Source organism: Triplophysa dalaica, chromosome 10, assembly GCF_015846415.1.
Source record: "Triplophysa dalaica isolate WHDGS20190420 chromosome 10, ASM1584641v1, whole genome shotgun sequence".
In the NCBI taxonomy this organism is placed as follows: domain Eukaryota; kingdom Metazoa; phylum Chordata; class Actinopteri; order Cypriniformes; family Nemacheilidae; genus Triplophysa; species Triplophysa dalaica.
In genome coordinates this window covers 2585471-2603870 of record NC_079551.1, presented here as the reverse complement: position 1 = coordinate 2603870, position 18400 = coordinate 2585471, and the positions used below count along the sequence as shown (strand labels likewise).

Sequence of the window (18400 nt, the reverse complement as noted above, 5' to 3'; positions counted from 1 at the left end):
GTGTTCTTGTTTAAATAAACTTTTGTTAACTTAAGCCCCTGCTGCCTGCAATTGGGCTCTTCCCCTAGCAATTTCATGACAATGAATCGAGGTTTTTCACACAAGTTGTTTTTAAACAAACTAAACAAAATACACTTGTTTGTATGAATTAGTTATTAATTATTAACTGTTAAGCTAAATGCAGCTTTCTACTGAAGGTGTTGGCAGTGGGCAGGTTTAGGTGTCCTACCTAATAACTTGAGCTTCAAGAGTGGCTTTAATCTGAAAACCAAAAATGTATTTGGGCAGCCATTGCCTAATGCAGTGGTTCTCAACCCGCGGGCGGCCCGTCACAAATGCTGATGCGGCCCATGATGCTGACCACGTCAGAAAAAAGAAAAAAAATATTAATAACTTTCAATAATTACAATTCATATTTCATTATTGTTTTTTACGTATTAAAGCAATACAATTTTGAAAAATATTATTTTTTGTCATAATATTATTTTGGTGATCATGTTAGCCTACTGGTTTCAGATATGCGCAGCACTGACGCAACTATGAACTGACAAATACACAGTCAATGCACACAATTACAAGCGCGCGCTCTGGCAGATTTAAAACTCATTAATTAACGATCAAAATGGACATTATGTTTGTTGTATCAGAGTCTGTTTTGTTACAGAAGCGTCTCTCTCTCTGGCTGTGTTATGATTGTAATTTGTGTGTATTTCATATGATTTTCTTTCTTCCTGTTTTTGCAGAACGAAGACAAACTCCAGGTGAAAACGGAGGGATAGCTTTTGTTGTCCTGCTGGCTGCTGCTGTTGTTGCTGTATTTTCATTTCGCCGCTATAATTATGAACAACAAAAACGAAAAGGTGAGTTTAATCTTCGGCTGATACAGCAGTATGGAATAAAATATATTCATTGTACTGTTATAGAGGTGTTGTGTTTTTCTTTGTGTTCTGCTTAATTTCATTGCAACAGTAATACATGAAGTTTTATTGATGATTTTTTAAATAGTGAATTACTTCTCTTTTAGTCTGAAATTGTTGAGGCAATAGAAGCTTAAAATAATAGATCCGCTTCAATCAATTAAATGATCATATAATTAAAAGGAAAATACCTTTGTTATGTAATGAAAAACAGAAATCTTATCTGTACCTATTTTTACACGAACTGAGACCTGTCGTCAGATTTGATTGTAGCAATCGCTCGCGTCCATATTGATAAATGCCATGTTTTGCGTGGAAACGACCATACTTCCAGTTTTTCTGGTAGTATGCTGGTTTCATAAATGAGGCCCATTAGGTTTGTACATTAACTTTGTGAGTTTGGAAATAATGCTTCAACACTAAAAGCTTTCTTGAGGTCTTTAAACATTAGACATCACACACTTGCTGACTTTTGAATCTTTCTGAAATAAACAAACTCAGCACAGAGTCTAAATATTTAATGTCTCTGGTATATCTAAGTGGAAAAAGAAGAAACAAGTCAAGTTGTGTGGGTCGATGCAACATACTGTCAGGATTCCATCACCATCTCCCTCCACTCATTCCCTCACTCCGCCCACTCAGTCATTCACACGCTCATCACCTGGACCTCATCAGCAGTGCACCCATTTATACTAGAGACCAACATTCAAATTCAGACCAACATTGTCTGATCTCGTCTACACATGACACAGACTCACTACCATACTTACCTGCATTCCTACCTGCGATCCCGATCTTCTCAGCCTATCTTCATCCCGTCTTCCAAGGATTTCATCATCATCATCATCATCTGCAAGAGAGAGAGAGAGAGAGAGAGAGAGAGAGAGACTTGGTTACACTACTGATAAGTTATCATCTGTTATTTCATCTTACTGGTCACTCACCTGTTTCGCTGTACCGATCCATTCTGCAAATTAAAACATCTAAACTTACCATTCTGTCTGCTTCGTCTCTGCCAAACCTGACACATACGCTACACATGTACTTTTGTAAAATCTGTTCAAAATATCACACAAATCTACAGACACAAACTTTAATTAACTATTATTGACTCGTCCAGACTGCAAATCAAAGCAACAATCTGTGTCAAATACATGAATTCCATTAAGTTGGGCTTTAGTTAGCTTGTTCTGTCATTGTTCCAGACCTCAGAGTATGGGGCAGGCCCACTGGTGGGGAAATAGAGACATGACAAGTTGTACATATAGTCCTTTTTGTGCCCAACTCCATTTATCCATTTATTCAACCAGGCGTCAATCAAATGAGAACTGATGACAGCTGTTTGAGCTAAACTGTTTTCCTCAAACTCATTATTTTCCTTTATGACCAATTTTATCTGTTGCACACGGTTTATTGTTTTTCTCAAACTGATATACAAGGTTTCATTAAATAAACACACAGCATCATAAAATATTATATTGGTAACAAAAACTATTTTCACTAGGTAATATAGTTCATCAGAAGCAGAATCTTTTACACTGTATGAGCATTCACTTTATAGAGGAAACACCTGAAAACAGACAATTTTATCTATAGTCTCTTTAAGTGCATTTGTGGTGCACATTTCATCAGTTTGTTTGATTCCTTCATAACTTCTGAGATTGTTGATCATCTTCACCTGAACACTGAAGAGTGATGATGTTTATATTTCTCTCTCTTGTGTTTCTGTGACAGTTAAAGAGAAGATAGTGCCTAAGGGAGATTCTGTAACTCTAGAGACTGATGTCACTGAACCTCAGTCTGATGATGTCATCCAGTGGATCTTTAGAGATGAAGTGATAGCCACATTCAATAAAAGCAACAGTGATGAAGAGAGATTCATAGACAGACTGAAGATGGATAATCAGACTGGATATCTCATCATCACAAACATCAGAACAGAAGACGCTGGACTGTATAAAGTAAAGATCAGCAGCAGCAGTCGAGTGAAATCATTCCTTCAGTTCATCACCGGTGAAGGACCATCATACCGTCAATTCAATGTTATTGTCACAGGTAAAACTCTCGGGTCTATTAATAATATTTATATGTTCTACACACATTTATGTCATTCAGCTTGTCAAACACAATGTGCACCACTGAACTGAAGAGAGAATCATTTTTACACTTCAAACCAGCAGACGACTAAAGAAGACACAAACACAGACAAATGTTATTTACTGTTATTTCACGGCGCTCTGGAAAACTCAATGTCTATTAGCCTGTTGTAACTTCTTAAGGTCTATAATTCCCAAATAACAACCGCTTACAACTGCTTTAAAAAACACATTTTATTTTCAAAAGATTAACATTTTTACTCGCAGAATTCTTCTGCATTCATAACTTCTGAGCTAATGAAAGATTTCTAATCAGTGATTTATATTCAATAACTTGTCAAGTGGGTGTGAAGAAAGTGAGATAACATACAGAGAGTATGTGGTTGTTATCGCTCCTCTGTTTCGTGTTTGGGTTTTGTCTGGTCTTAATCTGTGATGATAACTGGATCTACATTATAACATTCTAACATAGTAAATATTAAAAAACAAACAGCTCTAGTGTTACTACATCTATTCTACAAAAGGAGATTAGACACACAATGGGCATGCTCAATTCTGCATATACATACTGGGTATGTAAACATGTGCACACTGTACAGACAATCTTGACTGTGAGCGCATATCATATGAAGAACGAAAGTGATGCTTTTTCACACTTGAGACCCCAGAAAGCCCATTAAATCCTTGACAAACCCTTACTAACCCATAAACAAATGATCACAGACTCACACTGGAATATTACACATCTGTTAAGACATTTATTCTGTAATTCTTCATGATTTGATAAAGTTCTTTTGCAGATATTTGTCACATCTTTCATGTTGGAATGAGTTTTTTTCTTCATGTGGATTATAATGATGATCATTTAAAAACTGAACTATATCCTTATGTTCAGAGAAGTTATGGTCTTTATGCTTTGAACTGTTTATGTACAATGTAGTTTAAAGAAAGTTCTGTATAATGTGGGCCTGATGTGTTTATTTTATATAACTTTTTAATTAATCTCATGATGTGTAATAAGCAGGAGGATGATGTACTCCGTTTATGAGTTCTGAACATCATGTTTGATTTATTCTGTGTCAACAACTAGCAGGATGTGTCCATGTATCCCATAATAAACATTAGTTAACATGAGTTAATAATATGGATTATGCATTATTAGTCTTAATTGTGTTTATGTCAGCAATTACTAACACATTTAAAATCAGCATGTTTTATCTGTAAGTGTAAGCGTGAACTTATGCACAAATTCATAAACATTTATATCGATTTTAACTACCAAATATCTGTGATGTGTTTAGTAATGTTGACATGTTCATGAAATGATTATTAATGTAATATTAATGTGTTACAATGTTTGTGTTTCTCTCTTCTGTGTGCTGCTGTTACAGATACAGTTGGTAAAGTGGAAAATAATTCTGTGACTCTGAACACTGATGTTACTGAACTAAAGTCAGATGATGTGATCCAGTGGCGGTTTGGAGAAACTCTCATAGCTGAAATCAATAGAAAGATCAACAAGATCTCTATACATGATGATGAGATATTCAGAGACAGACTGAAGCTGAATGATAAGACTGGAGATCTCACCATCAGAGATCTCAACACTGAACACACTGGACACTATAAACTGAAGATCATCAACAGTAGAGGAACATCATTCACTCAGACTGAAGTTAATGTCATGGGTTAGTAAAACAGGGCTCGACAGTGCGAGCATTTATGTCATTTTTACAACTTACAATAAATGCATGCAAATCGAAAAATCGGCCTAAATATTTACAGGTCTTCTCAGAATAAGGTCATGTTGAACCGTACCAAGTTTCATAGCGATACATTATTTCACATTATTCAAAGGGCATTCAAAAAATGAATTTTGACTATTCTCATGATTTTAGAGTAAAGTTTTCAAAAGTTAAAAGAAAAATGACCACTGTTCATATCTTTGTACCACTAGGTGGTGCTGTGCCCAAAGTATGTATGTCATCTCATGTCCAGACTTTGATGCCATCAACCAAGTTTCGTGTCAATACATTACATTTTGAAGAAGATGCAGCGTCACAACCACTATTGCGTGCTCGTCATCAAATTTGTTGACGTCCTAAAACCAAAACTGATTGGCCAATCATAAATCTTATAATAAATTTTGTCAGCACTGTCTCTTAATGCTAATTACTACATTTGGTGCAAATTGGACAAACAGTCTAGAACGAGTTTGAAAAAGTAAGTTCATCAAAAATGTTAAATGGCGGAAGATTCGTGTGTCTTAATATGACGTCAAAGGGTACAACCAATTCGGTATCAGCCAAGGATTTATAGTTTGGAAGAGTTTTGTTTCTAGGACTTCTAGGCATAATCTTTGCAACATTTTTGTGTCATCACTGGCACATCTTTTATGCCTCATAAAAATATGGTGACAGCATATCCTAGTTGTCAACAGTTATAAGCAATTTTGTTTTAAGAGCATTTTATGTGCGTTTCCCTCTTTTCAAAATCTGATAATCTGACATGTCCAAAATATTTCCCTTTGGGCAGTAGCTGCGCTTGACCCAGCAATTGTTGCTTGCAGCTATATTTTCTTGAGTATCTGATAATGTTTGATGTTTTCTCATCAGTCTGTAAACTGAAACTGAGACTGTAATAGAAAGTTTCTCTCTGTCTCACAAGTTTAGATATATTGAATATTTAACTGATGATTTAAATAATAAACTTTATGTTCTCCAGTACATTTATTTGTTCTGATGGATGTTTTTCTATGTTTTCTCTTCTATGTGCTGCTGTTATAAACAAAGAGGGACTCAGATCAGTAAAGTTGGCAGATTCTGTTTCTCTAGGCATTGATGTTGCTGGCATACAGAATGATGATGTGATTCAGTGGACATTAGGAGATGAAGAAACTCCCATAGCTGAAATCACTGTAGGGGCTGAACCCTCATATGATAAGAGATTCAAAGAGAGACTGAAGCTGAACCCTAAGACTGGACATCTCATCATCACAAACATCACATCTGAACTCTCTGGAGTTTATAGAGCAAAGATCAGCAGCAGTAGAGGAACAACATACAGAACATACAGGGTTAACATCTCTGGTGAGTGGATTTGTTTTAGTGATTTATATCTGACATGATGATGATAGATGATGCAATGACAATGGCCAAATTATTCCATTCAAAATTATCCAGAAGAAGACAGAAGATAAAGGGGCATTAAATAAGGGAATAAATCAAGAGGGTACATGTGGGCATGAAATAAATAAAAAGCAATAATGAGACGAGAGGGTGGCAACAGAGAGGAAACCGGAGAGAGTGTATGCCGAGTGCAGGAGGAGCGTTTTCAACCCATTCTAATGAAAGTTGTGCTTCATGCTCGCGAGAGTTCACCACATGTGAATCTTAACTTGTATATGAATAGATTGAAAACTTTCTCTCCGCTCCCCGCCAGTGTACACACTGGTCTAAAATGTAAATTATTACACATTTGCAAGGATGGGAGGGCCCTGGACTTTTCAGCTATTGTTTTGGGCCGTCTCTTATATTTGGGACAAGGGACAAACGGGAATGTGACATGTAGTGCCTTTTTATAACAGTTTGCTCTCTCTTTCGACGCAATTTTTAATCAAATTGGGTTTGTTTTCATTTGTGCTCCAGTTTATGTGTTTCTCTTATGAGGGCACGAGTGGTGGTAGTGTACCATTGTGCAATATTTTTCTCATTCATCTTTTTTGACTTCATAATCGGTGTAATATATCTATATTGGTTAGACCGGCTCCGTGAGATATAATCAAGTCTAGTGTCTGATTAAACTGATGAGTGGGTCTATTGATGTGTTGTGTCCAAAATAGTGTAGAAGCTCTGTAAACACAGCTGCTTATGCATCATTATCACAATGTGGATATTAAAATGTCCTATTATCAGTATTTTATCAACGTTAACCAATATGTCTGATAAGAAGTCCTCTTTCGTAAGAGATGTAATAGAATACAATGTTTTTTTACTTTTGTTTGGAACAATTATGTTCAGCGGAAGCACTTCAAATTATTTATATTTATACTCTGATCTCTGTGTTACTGTCTCTAAAAATGTTGCGACACCACCACCTCGACCAACTGGACGTGGCTCATGCTTAAAACAGTAACTTGGTGGGGTGGACTCATTTAGACCAAGATAATCATTTGGTTTAAGCCATGTTTCAGTAAGGCAGAGTATATCAAAACTGTGATCTGTGATCATTTCATTTACATTAACTGCCTTTGGATTTAGTGATCTAATATTGAGTTGGTTTTGCTCATTTATTACATTGTTTTCAGGTTTAATCTCAATTATATTTTTACTCTGACTCACATCACAACTGCATGTGTTTCTATTATCACCTTGATTCATGTTTTCACGTCTGTTTCAGTGATCGCTTATAAGGGAGAATCTCTCACTCTACACACTGAGAGTAAAATACAGAGCGGCAGTGAGATCAAGTGGATCTATGATAAGATAACCTGTCTGGTAACTGGAAAGAATGGAGATGACAGTGAGACCAAATATAAAGATGATGTGAGATTTACAGACAGACTGAAGATGAATCATGAGACTGGAGATCTCACCATCACAGACGTCATAGCGACAGATGCGGGAGTTTATAAACTACAGATCAGCAGTGATGGAAAGATCTCATTCAGGATATTCAGTGTTTTCTTCAAGGGTGAGTAACTCAGAAGTTCTGATACAATAATTCACCTTATATCACAAAGAAGCATTCAGTCAAAGGGCCCTATTTTAACGATCTGAAACGGAAGTGTCAAAGCGCGAAGCGCAAGTAACTTTGTGGGCGGGTCTCGGCGCTGTTGCTATTTTCCTGGCGGGATAAATGGCTCTTACGCCCGCCGCAAATCTAAAATGGGTTGGTCTGAAATAGCTTCATTATTCATAGGTGTGGTTTGGGCGTAACGTGAAATAAACCAATCAGAGCGTCATCCAACATTCCCTTTAAAAGCAGGTGCGCAAGTTCCATTATGGATTGCTATTATTATGGCGTATTTACCAGGCGCAAAAATATGAGCAATCTCAACTCAACTGGTAAGTTGAAGACTAAGGTTTTTAATGTACTTACATTATGGTAAAGGTGATTTCACAGTCTTTTTTTTTCAGTCTTTCAGTTTTTTCAGTTTTTCAGTCGATTTGTTTTTCCTGGTTCTTGACGGACAAACCAATTTGTCAGATGTCCTTATATACAAATATGTCTTGCCACTATTGGACAAACAGGTATGATCCTTAATTACTACAATTAGCCTGAATAATTTGTAAGCTAGATTTATGCCTATTTTTTCACATCTTCGTGGCACACCACAATGAATTCCGTCATCTCATGTGTTAATATTTTTTTAGTTTAACAATTTATGATTTGCAAAAATAACTGTTGCATCTGTGTAGATTACATGAGCAAAGTGTATGCGCGTTGTGCACGCTATACATTATGGTCAAGCATACGCCCTTAAAATAGCATAATGAACAACGCGCAACGCGCCACTGACTTTAGACTAGGGTTTTTTCTGGTCAGTGGCGCAATTGTTTAATGAAACAGCAAAATAGCACCAGGGATTGTTTGCGCCGGTGTTATGCTGAAAAATGCACCCCTGCCAGATTATGCACCCCCTCATCCCCACAATGGTTAGGGTGAGGATTAGGTGTTAGGGGAGGGGTTAGGATTAGGTGTGGGGAGGGGAGTGGTTAGAATTAGCCAATCAGACAGCGTGTATTTGAAGGGGGTGCTTAATCTGGCAGGGGTGCATTTTTCGGCACAACACCGGAACACACCTCCTTTTTTGCGCTGAACCGCCCAGGGAGCGCAAGTTCATTCACTAGTTTAGCGACGTGCTTCTGTGGAGGGAAAAGCGCGCTTTGCGCGGGTGCAAAATAGGAATGACACATGCGTCGGTGTACAAAGTCAATTGCGCTGGGTGCAAGATAGGGCCCAAAGGTTCTTTAAAAAAGCATCTCTTTCTTACCTTTTAATTAACTAAAGAACCCTTTTCACCATTTTTGTACTAAAAAGGTTCTTTGGATGTTAAAGGTTCTTTATGGAACTATTTAGACAACAAGGTTCTTCTATGGCATCGCTGAGAGGTGATATAAAGTGACTTAAGTTTGAAAGTCACATTGGTAATAAATCAAGTCACGATTTTTATTTATTTTTTTTCTTTTCAACACTTCTCATAAAAGTGACATTTGACATCTGATCTACAATATGATGAATATTTCTGTGCAAAACCTTTTATTACATTTTTGCGGATGCCACATTTTTAATGAACTGAATGTTTGTTTAAACAGACAACACGGATGAAAAAGTAAAGGACGAACAGAAATCAGGTAACACATCATGATTGATATATCATCTTATATGAATAACTGTGTTTTGAAGCACTTGCGGTGAGAATTCAGTCCTGAAGTTTCTGTAAACGGTGAAAACTGTCATATAATTTCAGTAGACTTGTGTTCAAAAACGGTCCTATTTTTTATCATTTATGATTTATTTATTTAAGTTTTATCATTTGAAAGTTAATATGTAATTTAGTTTGTAACATTAAACATTTGCAATATTATTGTTATATTTATTTTGGTATTTGTAAACATTGGTTACCATTTTATGATAAACTATAAAGGCAATTAATATTCAAGAATAATAATTATAAATAAATTCCATAAGTGCCTTTATAACCAAAGATACAATCATCTTCTAAAGCCGAGTTCAGACTGAAAGATTTTGGGCTGTCCCTGAAGAATCATGACAATCGTGAGGATTTTTGTGGTCGTGGCTTCTAAACTCTGGTCCTACGTCGTAAAGTGAGAGAGATTGAATGGCAGCGGTTGTCAAGGTCTTGCGATCAAAGACATCCTGCCATCATATTATGGCAGTGTCAGTATATGTCGCTAGATTGTATGACCTAACAGCTACTGTGTAGTCTGGTTACTGCCTCCATCTGTCCACATGTCGATCAGCTCCACGATCTGCACTGGTTACGGTCCTCAGAACAATGAGAATAAACAAACTGATAGCAGAATTCCTCTCTACACCCTCTGATCCATCAGTTGTTATTTTAAGTGTCCTGGTTCCGGTTGATCTAAATAATGCAGCCAAATAATCCTTCAGAGGATTTGTATTATTGTATTGTTGTGTATGCAAGGTTGAATAAATGCGTCTTAAATCCAGATTTAAACTGAAAGAGTGTCGGGCACCTCGTACATTCGGGTTTAAAAGGAAGGTGGCGCGCCCATTCATTCACCTTTTGTTCTTCAGAACCAGCTGAGCATCACATTTATGCGAAGCAATTTTCTTTCTGAGCTAGCGGACCATACGACGCAGATCAGTGGACTCAACCTCTCAGTACGACTCCGCTCGGATATTTCGAGCCTTTGGTGTCTAAAAGAGCAAATTTCCCTAAAACACCTGAGAATTTCCTACAGCATGCACGTGTAAGGGACATGTGTCACCGCTGTAATTTTGAGGATGTTCGCTTCATGAAGCCATATCCCGCTGCAGTACTATCCTGGAGATGCATGAAGAGCTCACAAAGACGTGGCAGGCCCCCTTCTCGACGTGTGCACATCAGACGGCTCAGCCGCCCTGACTTCCCTCGACCCGGGAGCTGCTAAGGGATATGTCGATGATTGCAAATGGTGTCGAAGGCTTACACTCCCGCGGGTGAAGCAGCTTCTGCTCTTCATGCCATGGCCATCCTGCAGGTCCTTCAGGCCAAGGCATCGAAGAGGAGCTGAGTCCCTTCTGGTGGAAGTGCGATCGAGCCCCTCTGGCCACTCATCTGCAATACATAGTTTGCTCTTCTGCAATACGTCTCAGACACGTCTAAACATCTGTACGTCTGCAAAACATCTGGAGATCTGCTGCAAAAAACATCTGCTAAACATCTTAGAAAGAGCAAATTTACATCCATTCTAAATCATACACATCTTACAGACATCTTCTAGATGTCTACATGAGGTGTGAGAGCAGACATCTCCGAGACATATTGTAGATGTCTTGCCAATGTAAATGCAGACGACAAATAGACGTAAGCCAGATGTTTGTGTGCTATCAGGGATGTTTAATAATGATTATTTATGTTGATATGATCATGAAATAATTATTAATGTAATATTAATGTGTTATAATGTTTGTGTTTCTCTCTTCTGTGTGCTGCTGTGACTGATACAGTGTGTAAATATGAGAATGATTCTGTGACTCTGAACGCTGATGTTACTGAACCACAGTCAGATGATGTGATCCAGTGGAGGTTTGGAGAAACTCTCATAGCTGAAATCAATAGAAATAACAACAAGATCTCTATACATGATGATGTTCTTGATGAGAGATTCAGAGACAGACTGAAGCTGAATGATAAGACTGGAGATCTCACCATCAGAGATCTCAACACTGAACACACTGGACACTATAAACTGAAGATCATGAACAGTAGAGGAACATCATACTCTCAGTTTAAAGTTTATGTCAGGGGTAAGTAAAGCTCAAGTTAATGTGATAAGAATGATGTTTCTTTTGTATCTGAACATTGATATTTTATATTTTACTCACCAAGGCATCCTGACAGAATTTGACTTTCGTCTTAAAGAATAATGCAGTCAGAGTTATAATACCACGTATCATTTTTCTCCTCAACGGTAGAATGGAAGTGAATGGGTGTCTACAATTTGTTCTGATTGATGTTCTTCTGTGTTTCTCTCTTCTATGTGCTGCTGTTATAAATGAAGAGAACATCAGATCAGTAGTTTTGGGACATCCTGTCACTCTATACACTGATGTTACTGGAATACAGAGAGGTGATGTGATTCAGTGGACATTAGAAACAAATATTAAAACTCCCATCGCTCAGATGACTGTAGGGACTGAACTCTCATATGATGGGAGATGGAGAAGCAGAATGAAGCTGGACCCTCAGACTGGAGATCTCACCATCACAAACATCACAGCTGAACTCTCTGGAGTTTATAGAGCAAAGATCCACAGCAGGAGTAGAGGAACAGAATACAGAACATACAGGGTTAACATCTCTGGTGAGTGGATTTGTTTCAGTGATTTATATCTGACATGATGATGAGAGATGATGTAATGACCAGAAGAGTTTTACACTAAACACTGTCTTAACATTTTTAATGTTAAATTTAAAGTCATGTTATATTTTTGATCATTCTGAAATAATCACATAGATTGATGAAAATAACGGCAGGCGTACTTTAATTTTTTCAAAAAAAAAATTCAAACTAAAAATATATTTTACAACATAATGACCTAACCAAAGAATAAAATGCACGTACATTTTGTTAAACAGGTATTGTTTACATTTAGACATTTAGCAGGACTGTCATACTCACACAATGCTCACATCATGCCACTCAACAAAGTGGGCTTGATAACAAGTTAGAATATCAATTAAGTAAACTACATTAGGATGCATGTTTAGTCATTCCATGCTTTGTCCTTGAAACAGTTTCAATACATGAATGAATTCAATACACAACACCCAAGAAGCTCCGTCCTACCATTATTATCGACAAGCCATGTGTATGTGTTATCTAGGATGTTTATCTTTGGTTCAAAATATGCATTTTCTTACTACATTGTTTAATTCAAAGAGATTAAGAGAATCAACTCAAACACATAACATTTGGGATCCTAATCTGTGGACATTGCAATTGTGAAGACACGTTTATGTAGGGTAAATCATTTTCCTTTTTATGCACAAATATGCATTTTATGAGTAATACTCACATGTCAAAGGTCAATATAGGTCACACTTTCCCATTTTAGGCATTGTCTTGAAACAGTTACTAGGCGGTCACGGAATAAGGGGTACATAACACAGAGTTATGCATCATAGAGTTTATTTCATGAGCCACATGTAGTAGTTCTTTAGTTGTCCACTTTAGTAGAGATCGGGTACTTAGTCACATACTAGAAGATAAATAGAATTATCGAATGTAATCAATGGTAACACTTTTCCATTTTTCCACCTCCGGGTTAAAACAGCAAAGTCCAGGAAACAGTTGTTTTCCTCTTTCAAATAATGGACGTCAGGGATGTTCAGTAGTCCCACCCATGGTTTATGCATGCATCTTTAGGTGTTTCACATATACTGTATGTGACCAATGTCCGCTCCGGCCCGCTCGTCTCGAGTCCCTCTTCCCTCGTCAGGGGCCCAGGGTCGATCATGCGACGCTTTTCTCAAGGGAGAAGCCGACATGCCTTTTCTGTGGGATTGCAGGCGTAAAAACCCCTGGGGCGAAAAATTTTGGGGGTCCAAAAATCTGTAAACCATGACCCATCTCCAGTGAATACCGGTTTCAACCCCCCGACCGAAAGTGGGGAGCTTCCTAGAGTTAGTAACGGAGCTGTTAGGTTTAGTTATTCGGTAAGATAAGGGATTAAAAGTATGATCATGTAGAACAAATGATTCATAAGTGATAATAAACAGCTTTTATGGCAATTATAGGCATATTAATAACATCTATTTAATAGTGAGAATTACCCCCAATATACTAAAGTGTTAACAAAGTTTTCAGGCGCGCTAAGTAGTTTATGATAAAATCTTTATGAAATGAGGTGCTGTATTGGGTTAAAATCAAACTTTTCTTATGAATACATATTTAAACATATGCATTTACATATAGTGAATTACTCACATATGTAAGTATGTTATCTGATGTTAAAACAGATACATGTTAAAAACATGTTCATACTATTATTAAATCTATACTATTACATCATGTGTTATCACCCCCAACATTCCCTCACCATCACAGCACAGAGACAGTGCTCATAAAAATAATACATGACATTCAATTGAATTCTGATTCAGGCAAAATATCAGTTCTGGTATAACTAGGTCAATGTAGATTACACCATACTACATAAACCCTACCATAAATCTGACAGGACACCCATGAGTTGTGCTGTTCCACAGGGCTCGATTCTTACTCCGCTCCTCTTCAATTTGTTGATGCTCCCACTTGGCCAAATAATGAAAAAGTACCAAATTGCCTATCACAGATATCCAGATGAGATCTACCTAGGCCTCTCACCCATTGAAGACTGGCCTATTGACTCTCTTTGCCAGTGCCAGTGGCGTTGCTAGGCCCTTTTATTCCAGTGTTAAAGCAGTGTTATTCATTGTTCTGAGTTCAGAGGAAATAAAAGTGTACAGAAGCTCTATGTCGTTTTCAGACGCTTCAGTATTTTTATCATTTATTGAAAACATATTGTGGAGGTAATAGATGAACACACAATCATGCAGAGAGAGTGACAGCGCTAGTGCTAATCAGAATGAATCGCAGGGAAACATATTAAGATATTCTTACTAAATAATGATTCAGCAGTTGATTGTGACATTTTATTTTATGGATTTGTGACTGTTGTTGTCACTTTGAAATATAAATGTTGCAGATTGACCGATTAATGTGATATTCATTTGAATAACAATAACTTGTATTTGTGCTTTTCTGCATATTCTTTCTTAATTATTTATTTTAGTAATGTATACAATATGTGGTGATTAGAGTTTGGCTTTCTCTCTATATATATCCTCATTGGAGGCTAAGTCCCCCGTATATTGAAAACCTAGAATCGCCCCTGGCCAGTGCATTGATGAAATTAAGGTTGGATTTCTCTAAACTTCCTTCAGTTAATTCCTTCAGTGATTGTATTTGGTAAGAAGGATGAAACTAACAAGATAAACACACACCTTGACTTACGAGGTCTAAACACACAAAGTAAGGTTAAAAATCTTGCCGTCATTTTCGAGTCTGACCTTATTTTCAGCGGTCATGTCAAAGCAACAAGCAAATCAGCGTACTTCCATACAAACAAAACACAGACACACGCGAACAGACATACACGGACAAACAAATGCACAGTGGCCATCACTGAGAATCTCAAAATTAGGATAAAGGAGAGAGAAACAAAGGTCAAGCATTAAACTTAAAAACTAAAAAATTCTTATTCCAAAATTGTATATTCTATAGCAGCTCCAGGCAAACGGTGCATAACAGAATGCAAACGGTGGCGAGGAATCCAAAAACATACAAACAAGGGATTCCAACTCCCCCTCCCCGCTGCAGCCTCTGCACAAGCTAGACAGTGTTTGTGCAACAATGAATAAATAAAAAAACGTAGTTATTAGGTAAATAATAGATTTACCATTATCATTAATAATCTAACAGCAGTTGACATTTTGTAGTGAAGGTCAAAGTCAAGTCGCCGCCTCCTTCTTTATCCAGCTCCAACATCTCAGCTCTTGTTAGGAATGTGTTGATCTAACTAATGCAGCCTAAACCTTCAATGGATTTATATTATGGAAGTGTAGTGTATGTAAGATTAAATATATGCGTCTTTAGTCATGATTTAAACTGAGATAGTGTGTCTGTCCCACGGATAGTGCAGGGAAGACTGTTCCAAAGTTTAGACGCTAGATAGGATAAGGGTGTTCCACCCGCACTTGATTTTTTAATTCTAGGTATTACCAACTGACCGCACGCCTGAGAGTGTAGTGCACATGAGGGACTGTAATACAAGACAAGTTCACTCAAGTGCTGAGGAGCTAAACCATGTAGGACTTTATAGGTTATAAGTAAGATATTAAAGTTAATGCGATGCTTAAGAGGTAACCAGTGCAAGGTTGACAGAACCAGGCAAAAAATGTTCTTACTTTTTGTACGTGTAAGAACTCTAGCTGTCGCATTTTGGACCAGTTGGAGTTTTTGTAAAAAGTCTGCAGGGCAACCACCTAACAGTGCATTACAGTAATCTAGTATTGATGTAATGAACGCATGAACTAACTTCTCTGCATCTGCTAGTGACAGCACTAGTTTAGATATATTCATAAAACGGAAAAACGCAATTTTACAGGTGTTGGTGACATGGCTCTCAAATGACAGATTACAATCGAATAAAATAAAAGTATCTTTACTGACGACGATGATTTTATGGAACATCTGACAATAGCTAAGCATTATTCTTGATTGTTGCATGTGGTGGTTATCGGTCCAATTAGTAACACTTCTGTTTTGTCCAAGTTCAGTAATATAAATTTATTACTTGTCCAGTTTTTTATATAGACCATGCATTCCATTATTCGATATATCTCAAGTGTTTCATGAAGCATCAAGAAAGTATAAAGTTGTGTATCATCAGCATAACAGTCAGTGTTTAGCCATTACGCCACCCGTAGCTGTAATCTGCTTCCAAAAGACATCAGATGTTCACATACAGCAACTACTTTTAAATCAAGATTTAGACACAACTGTTTAGCTATGCATTTACAACCTGAGATCTGTGTTGGTTTACATAACCTACATTTCTATTTCAAATATCTCTTTCTTTTGTTGTTATTTTTATATATACACATTTTTTATGAATTTTACTGATATTTATTGTTTCTTAAAATCTAAAGTTGTATTTGTGGTCTTAAATCATTTACATTTTAATGTCTTATTTATCTGTGTCAATCATTTTATGTACAGCACTTTGAATTGCCCTTGTGTATGAAATGTGCTATATAAATAAACTTGCTAATTTAATTAATTAATTTAATATAAATGAATGCATTGATATATACTTGTGAAAAACTTATGCATGTTAACTTCATTCACACAAAAAAGGTATAAACTCGATTCATGCATATACAGCTATAATTTTTTGAGTAATTGGTTGCCTCTGACACCCAATAAGATATTCTGTTCTTAGGTACAGCTTCACCTTTTTAGTGTTTACCGTAGTAAACAAACAGCTGATAAATGACATGCCAGGCTCCTGTGACTTAATAATAATATTTCAAAGACTTGCTTCGTCAATGTCCATGTTAATTTAATAATAAAAAATTATATACAATTATTATTATTATAAAATGTGTCTTTCTGCTTGGAGGCCCCCCTCCCTTTTGCGCACAACTGACTGAGAGATAATTTAAAAACAATGTTTCTTTCTTGTATAAGTCAAATTATTTAGCAGGGGGTTTAGGGTTCCTGAGCAACTTGTCATTGTCAAAATTAATATCAGACTCCATTGGAAGATAATTAATTAGATAAGAGAGATCGGTTCCTAACATAGATTATTTTTACATCAGATTTTAATAGCTGCAATAAAAATGCAATGTTAACACAAGATCAGCTGTATGTGTCATTTAAGTAAATTTTCACTCTAATTCACGTTTTCTGTGTGTTTTCACGTCTGTTTCAGTGAACGCTTATGAGGGAGAATCTCTCACTATACACACTGACAGTAAAATACAGAGAGGCAGTGAGATCAAGTGGATCTCTGAAGATAACATCAGTCTGGTCACTGGAAAGATTGGAGTCATAAAAGACACCAAGTTAACAGATAATGTGAGATTCAAAGACAGACTGAAGATGAATCATGACACTGGAGATCTCACCATCACAAAGATCAGAAAGACAGATGATGGAGTTTATAAACTACAGATCAGCAGTGATGATAAGATCTCATACAAGATGATAAATGTTTTTGTCAACGGTGAGTAACTCAAGATATCTGAAATATAATAATTCACTTCATCTTATATCAACATTCTCTATAAATCATTGATGATCTGAAAAGAACACATGATCTTTTCAAATTTCTGTTATTTTGTGAAAGCTGTTTGACTTTTTTAAATTAATTAAAGATTTTTACACTTTTAATTGTTGTTTATTTGAACATAGTCAATGGTAAATGCAGCAGGATTATTAAAGATACTCTCTTATATAAAGTGACTCTGTGTTCACACAAACATGTGCAGAAAACACTTAGAAATGTTTCATTTGTGTGTTTGATTCTTTACAGACGGCCCTTCTCCAGATCAGAAGCAGAACTCAGGTGAGATTCTCTACAGCTGTGAGTTGAGTCTGATTCACTAAATCATGTGAAATGATTTTATCATGTGAAAGCCAATTTGTCATTTAATTTGTAAAATGATACATTTATTTTACTTTTAAACACTTATTTTTAGCAGTTTGAATCTGTTTAATCTGCACATGTCAGACTAGGTCAAGAAAGTCAAATCCAACCCAAATAATAAGAATTTATAATATTCACCATTTAGTTTGAAGACTCTCTTGTGTTTTTTTCTTAGAATGCTTTAAAGTCTAAAGCGCTAAAAAATATCACTTATGTAGGCAGTTTTGTTATCAATAAGTTTATTTGATTTGGTTATTTTTTTAAGTTTTTTAGTAAACTATGAAGGCAGATTATGTACAAAAATAAAGTTTAAAAACCAGAAGCGCTTTTACAATTAAAGATATAATTCGAGTCTAAAGTCGGGTTCAGACCAGTGGTGTTGTCAATGGAATACTACAATACTGCAATATCAGTGAGCATTGCACGGGTATACGGTGT

The 18400-nt window shown here is 36.5% G+C and overlaps 1 protein-coding gene across 1 annotated transcript in view; it reads left to right on the top strand.

The window, feature by feature from the left end:
* Positions 1–18400, top strand: part of LOC130429682 (uncharacterized) — an 88101-nt gene that overhangs the window by 9972 nt on the left and 59729 nt on the right. Inside the window, exons 4-13 of the mRNA XM_056758381.1 lie at positions 744–860; positions 2652–2972; positions 4405–4701; positions 5806–6102; positions 7412–7705; positions 9331–9369; positions 11213–11512; positions 11767–12069; positions 17246–17539; positions 17849–17881. Coding sequence (XP_056614359.1) covers positions 744–860; positions 2652–2972; positions 4405–4701; positions 5806–6102; positions 7412–7705; positions 9331–9369; positions 11213–11512; positions 11767–12069; positions 17246–17539; positions 17849–17881 — 2295 coding nt within the window. The remainder of the gene's footprint in view (positions 1–743; positions 861–2651; positions 2973–4404; positions 4702–5805; positions 6103–7411; positions 7706–9330; positions 9370–11212; positions 11513–11766; positions 12070–17245; positions 17540–17848; positions 17882–18400) is intronic.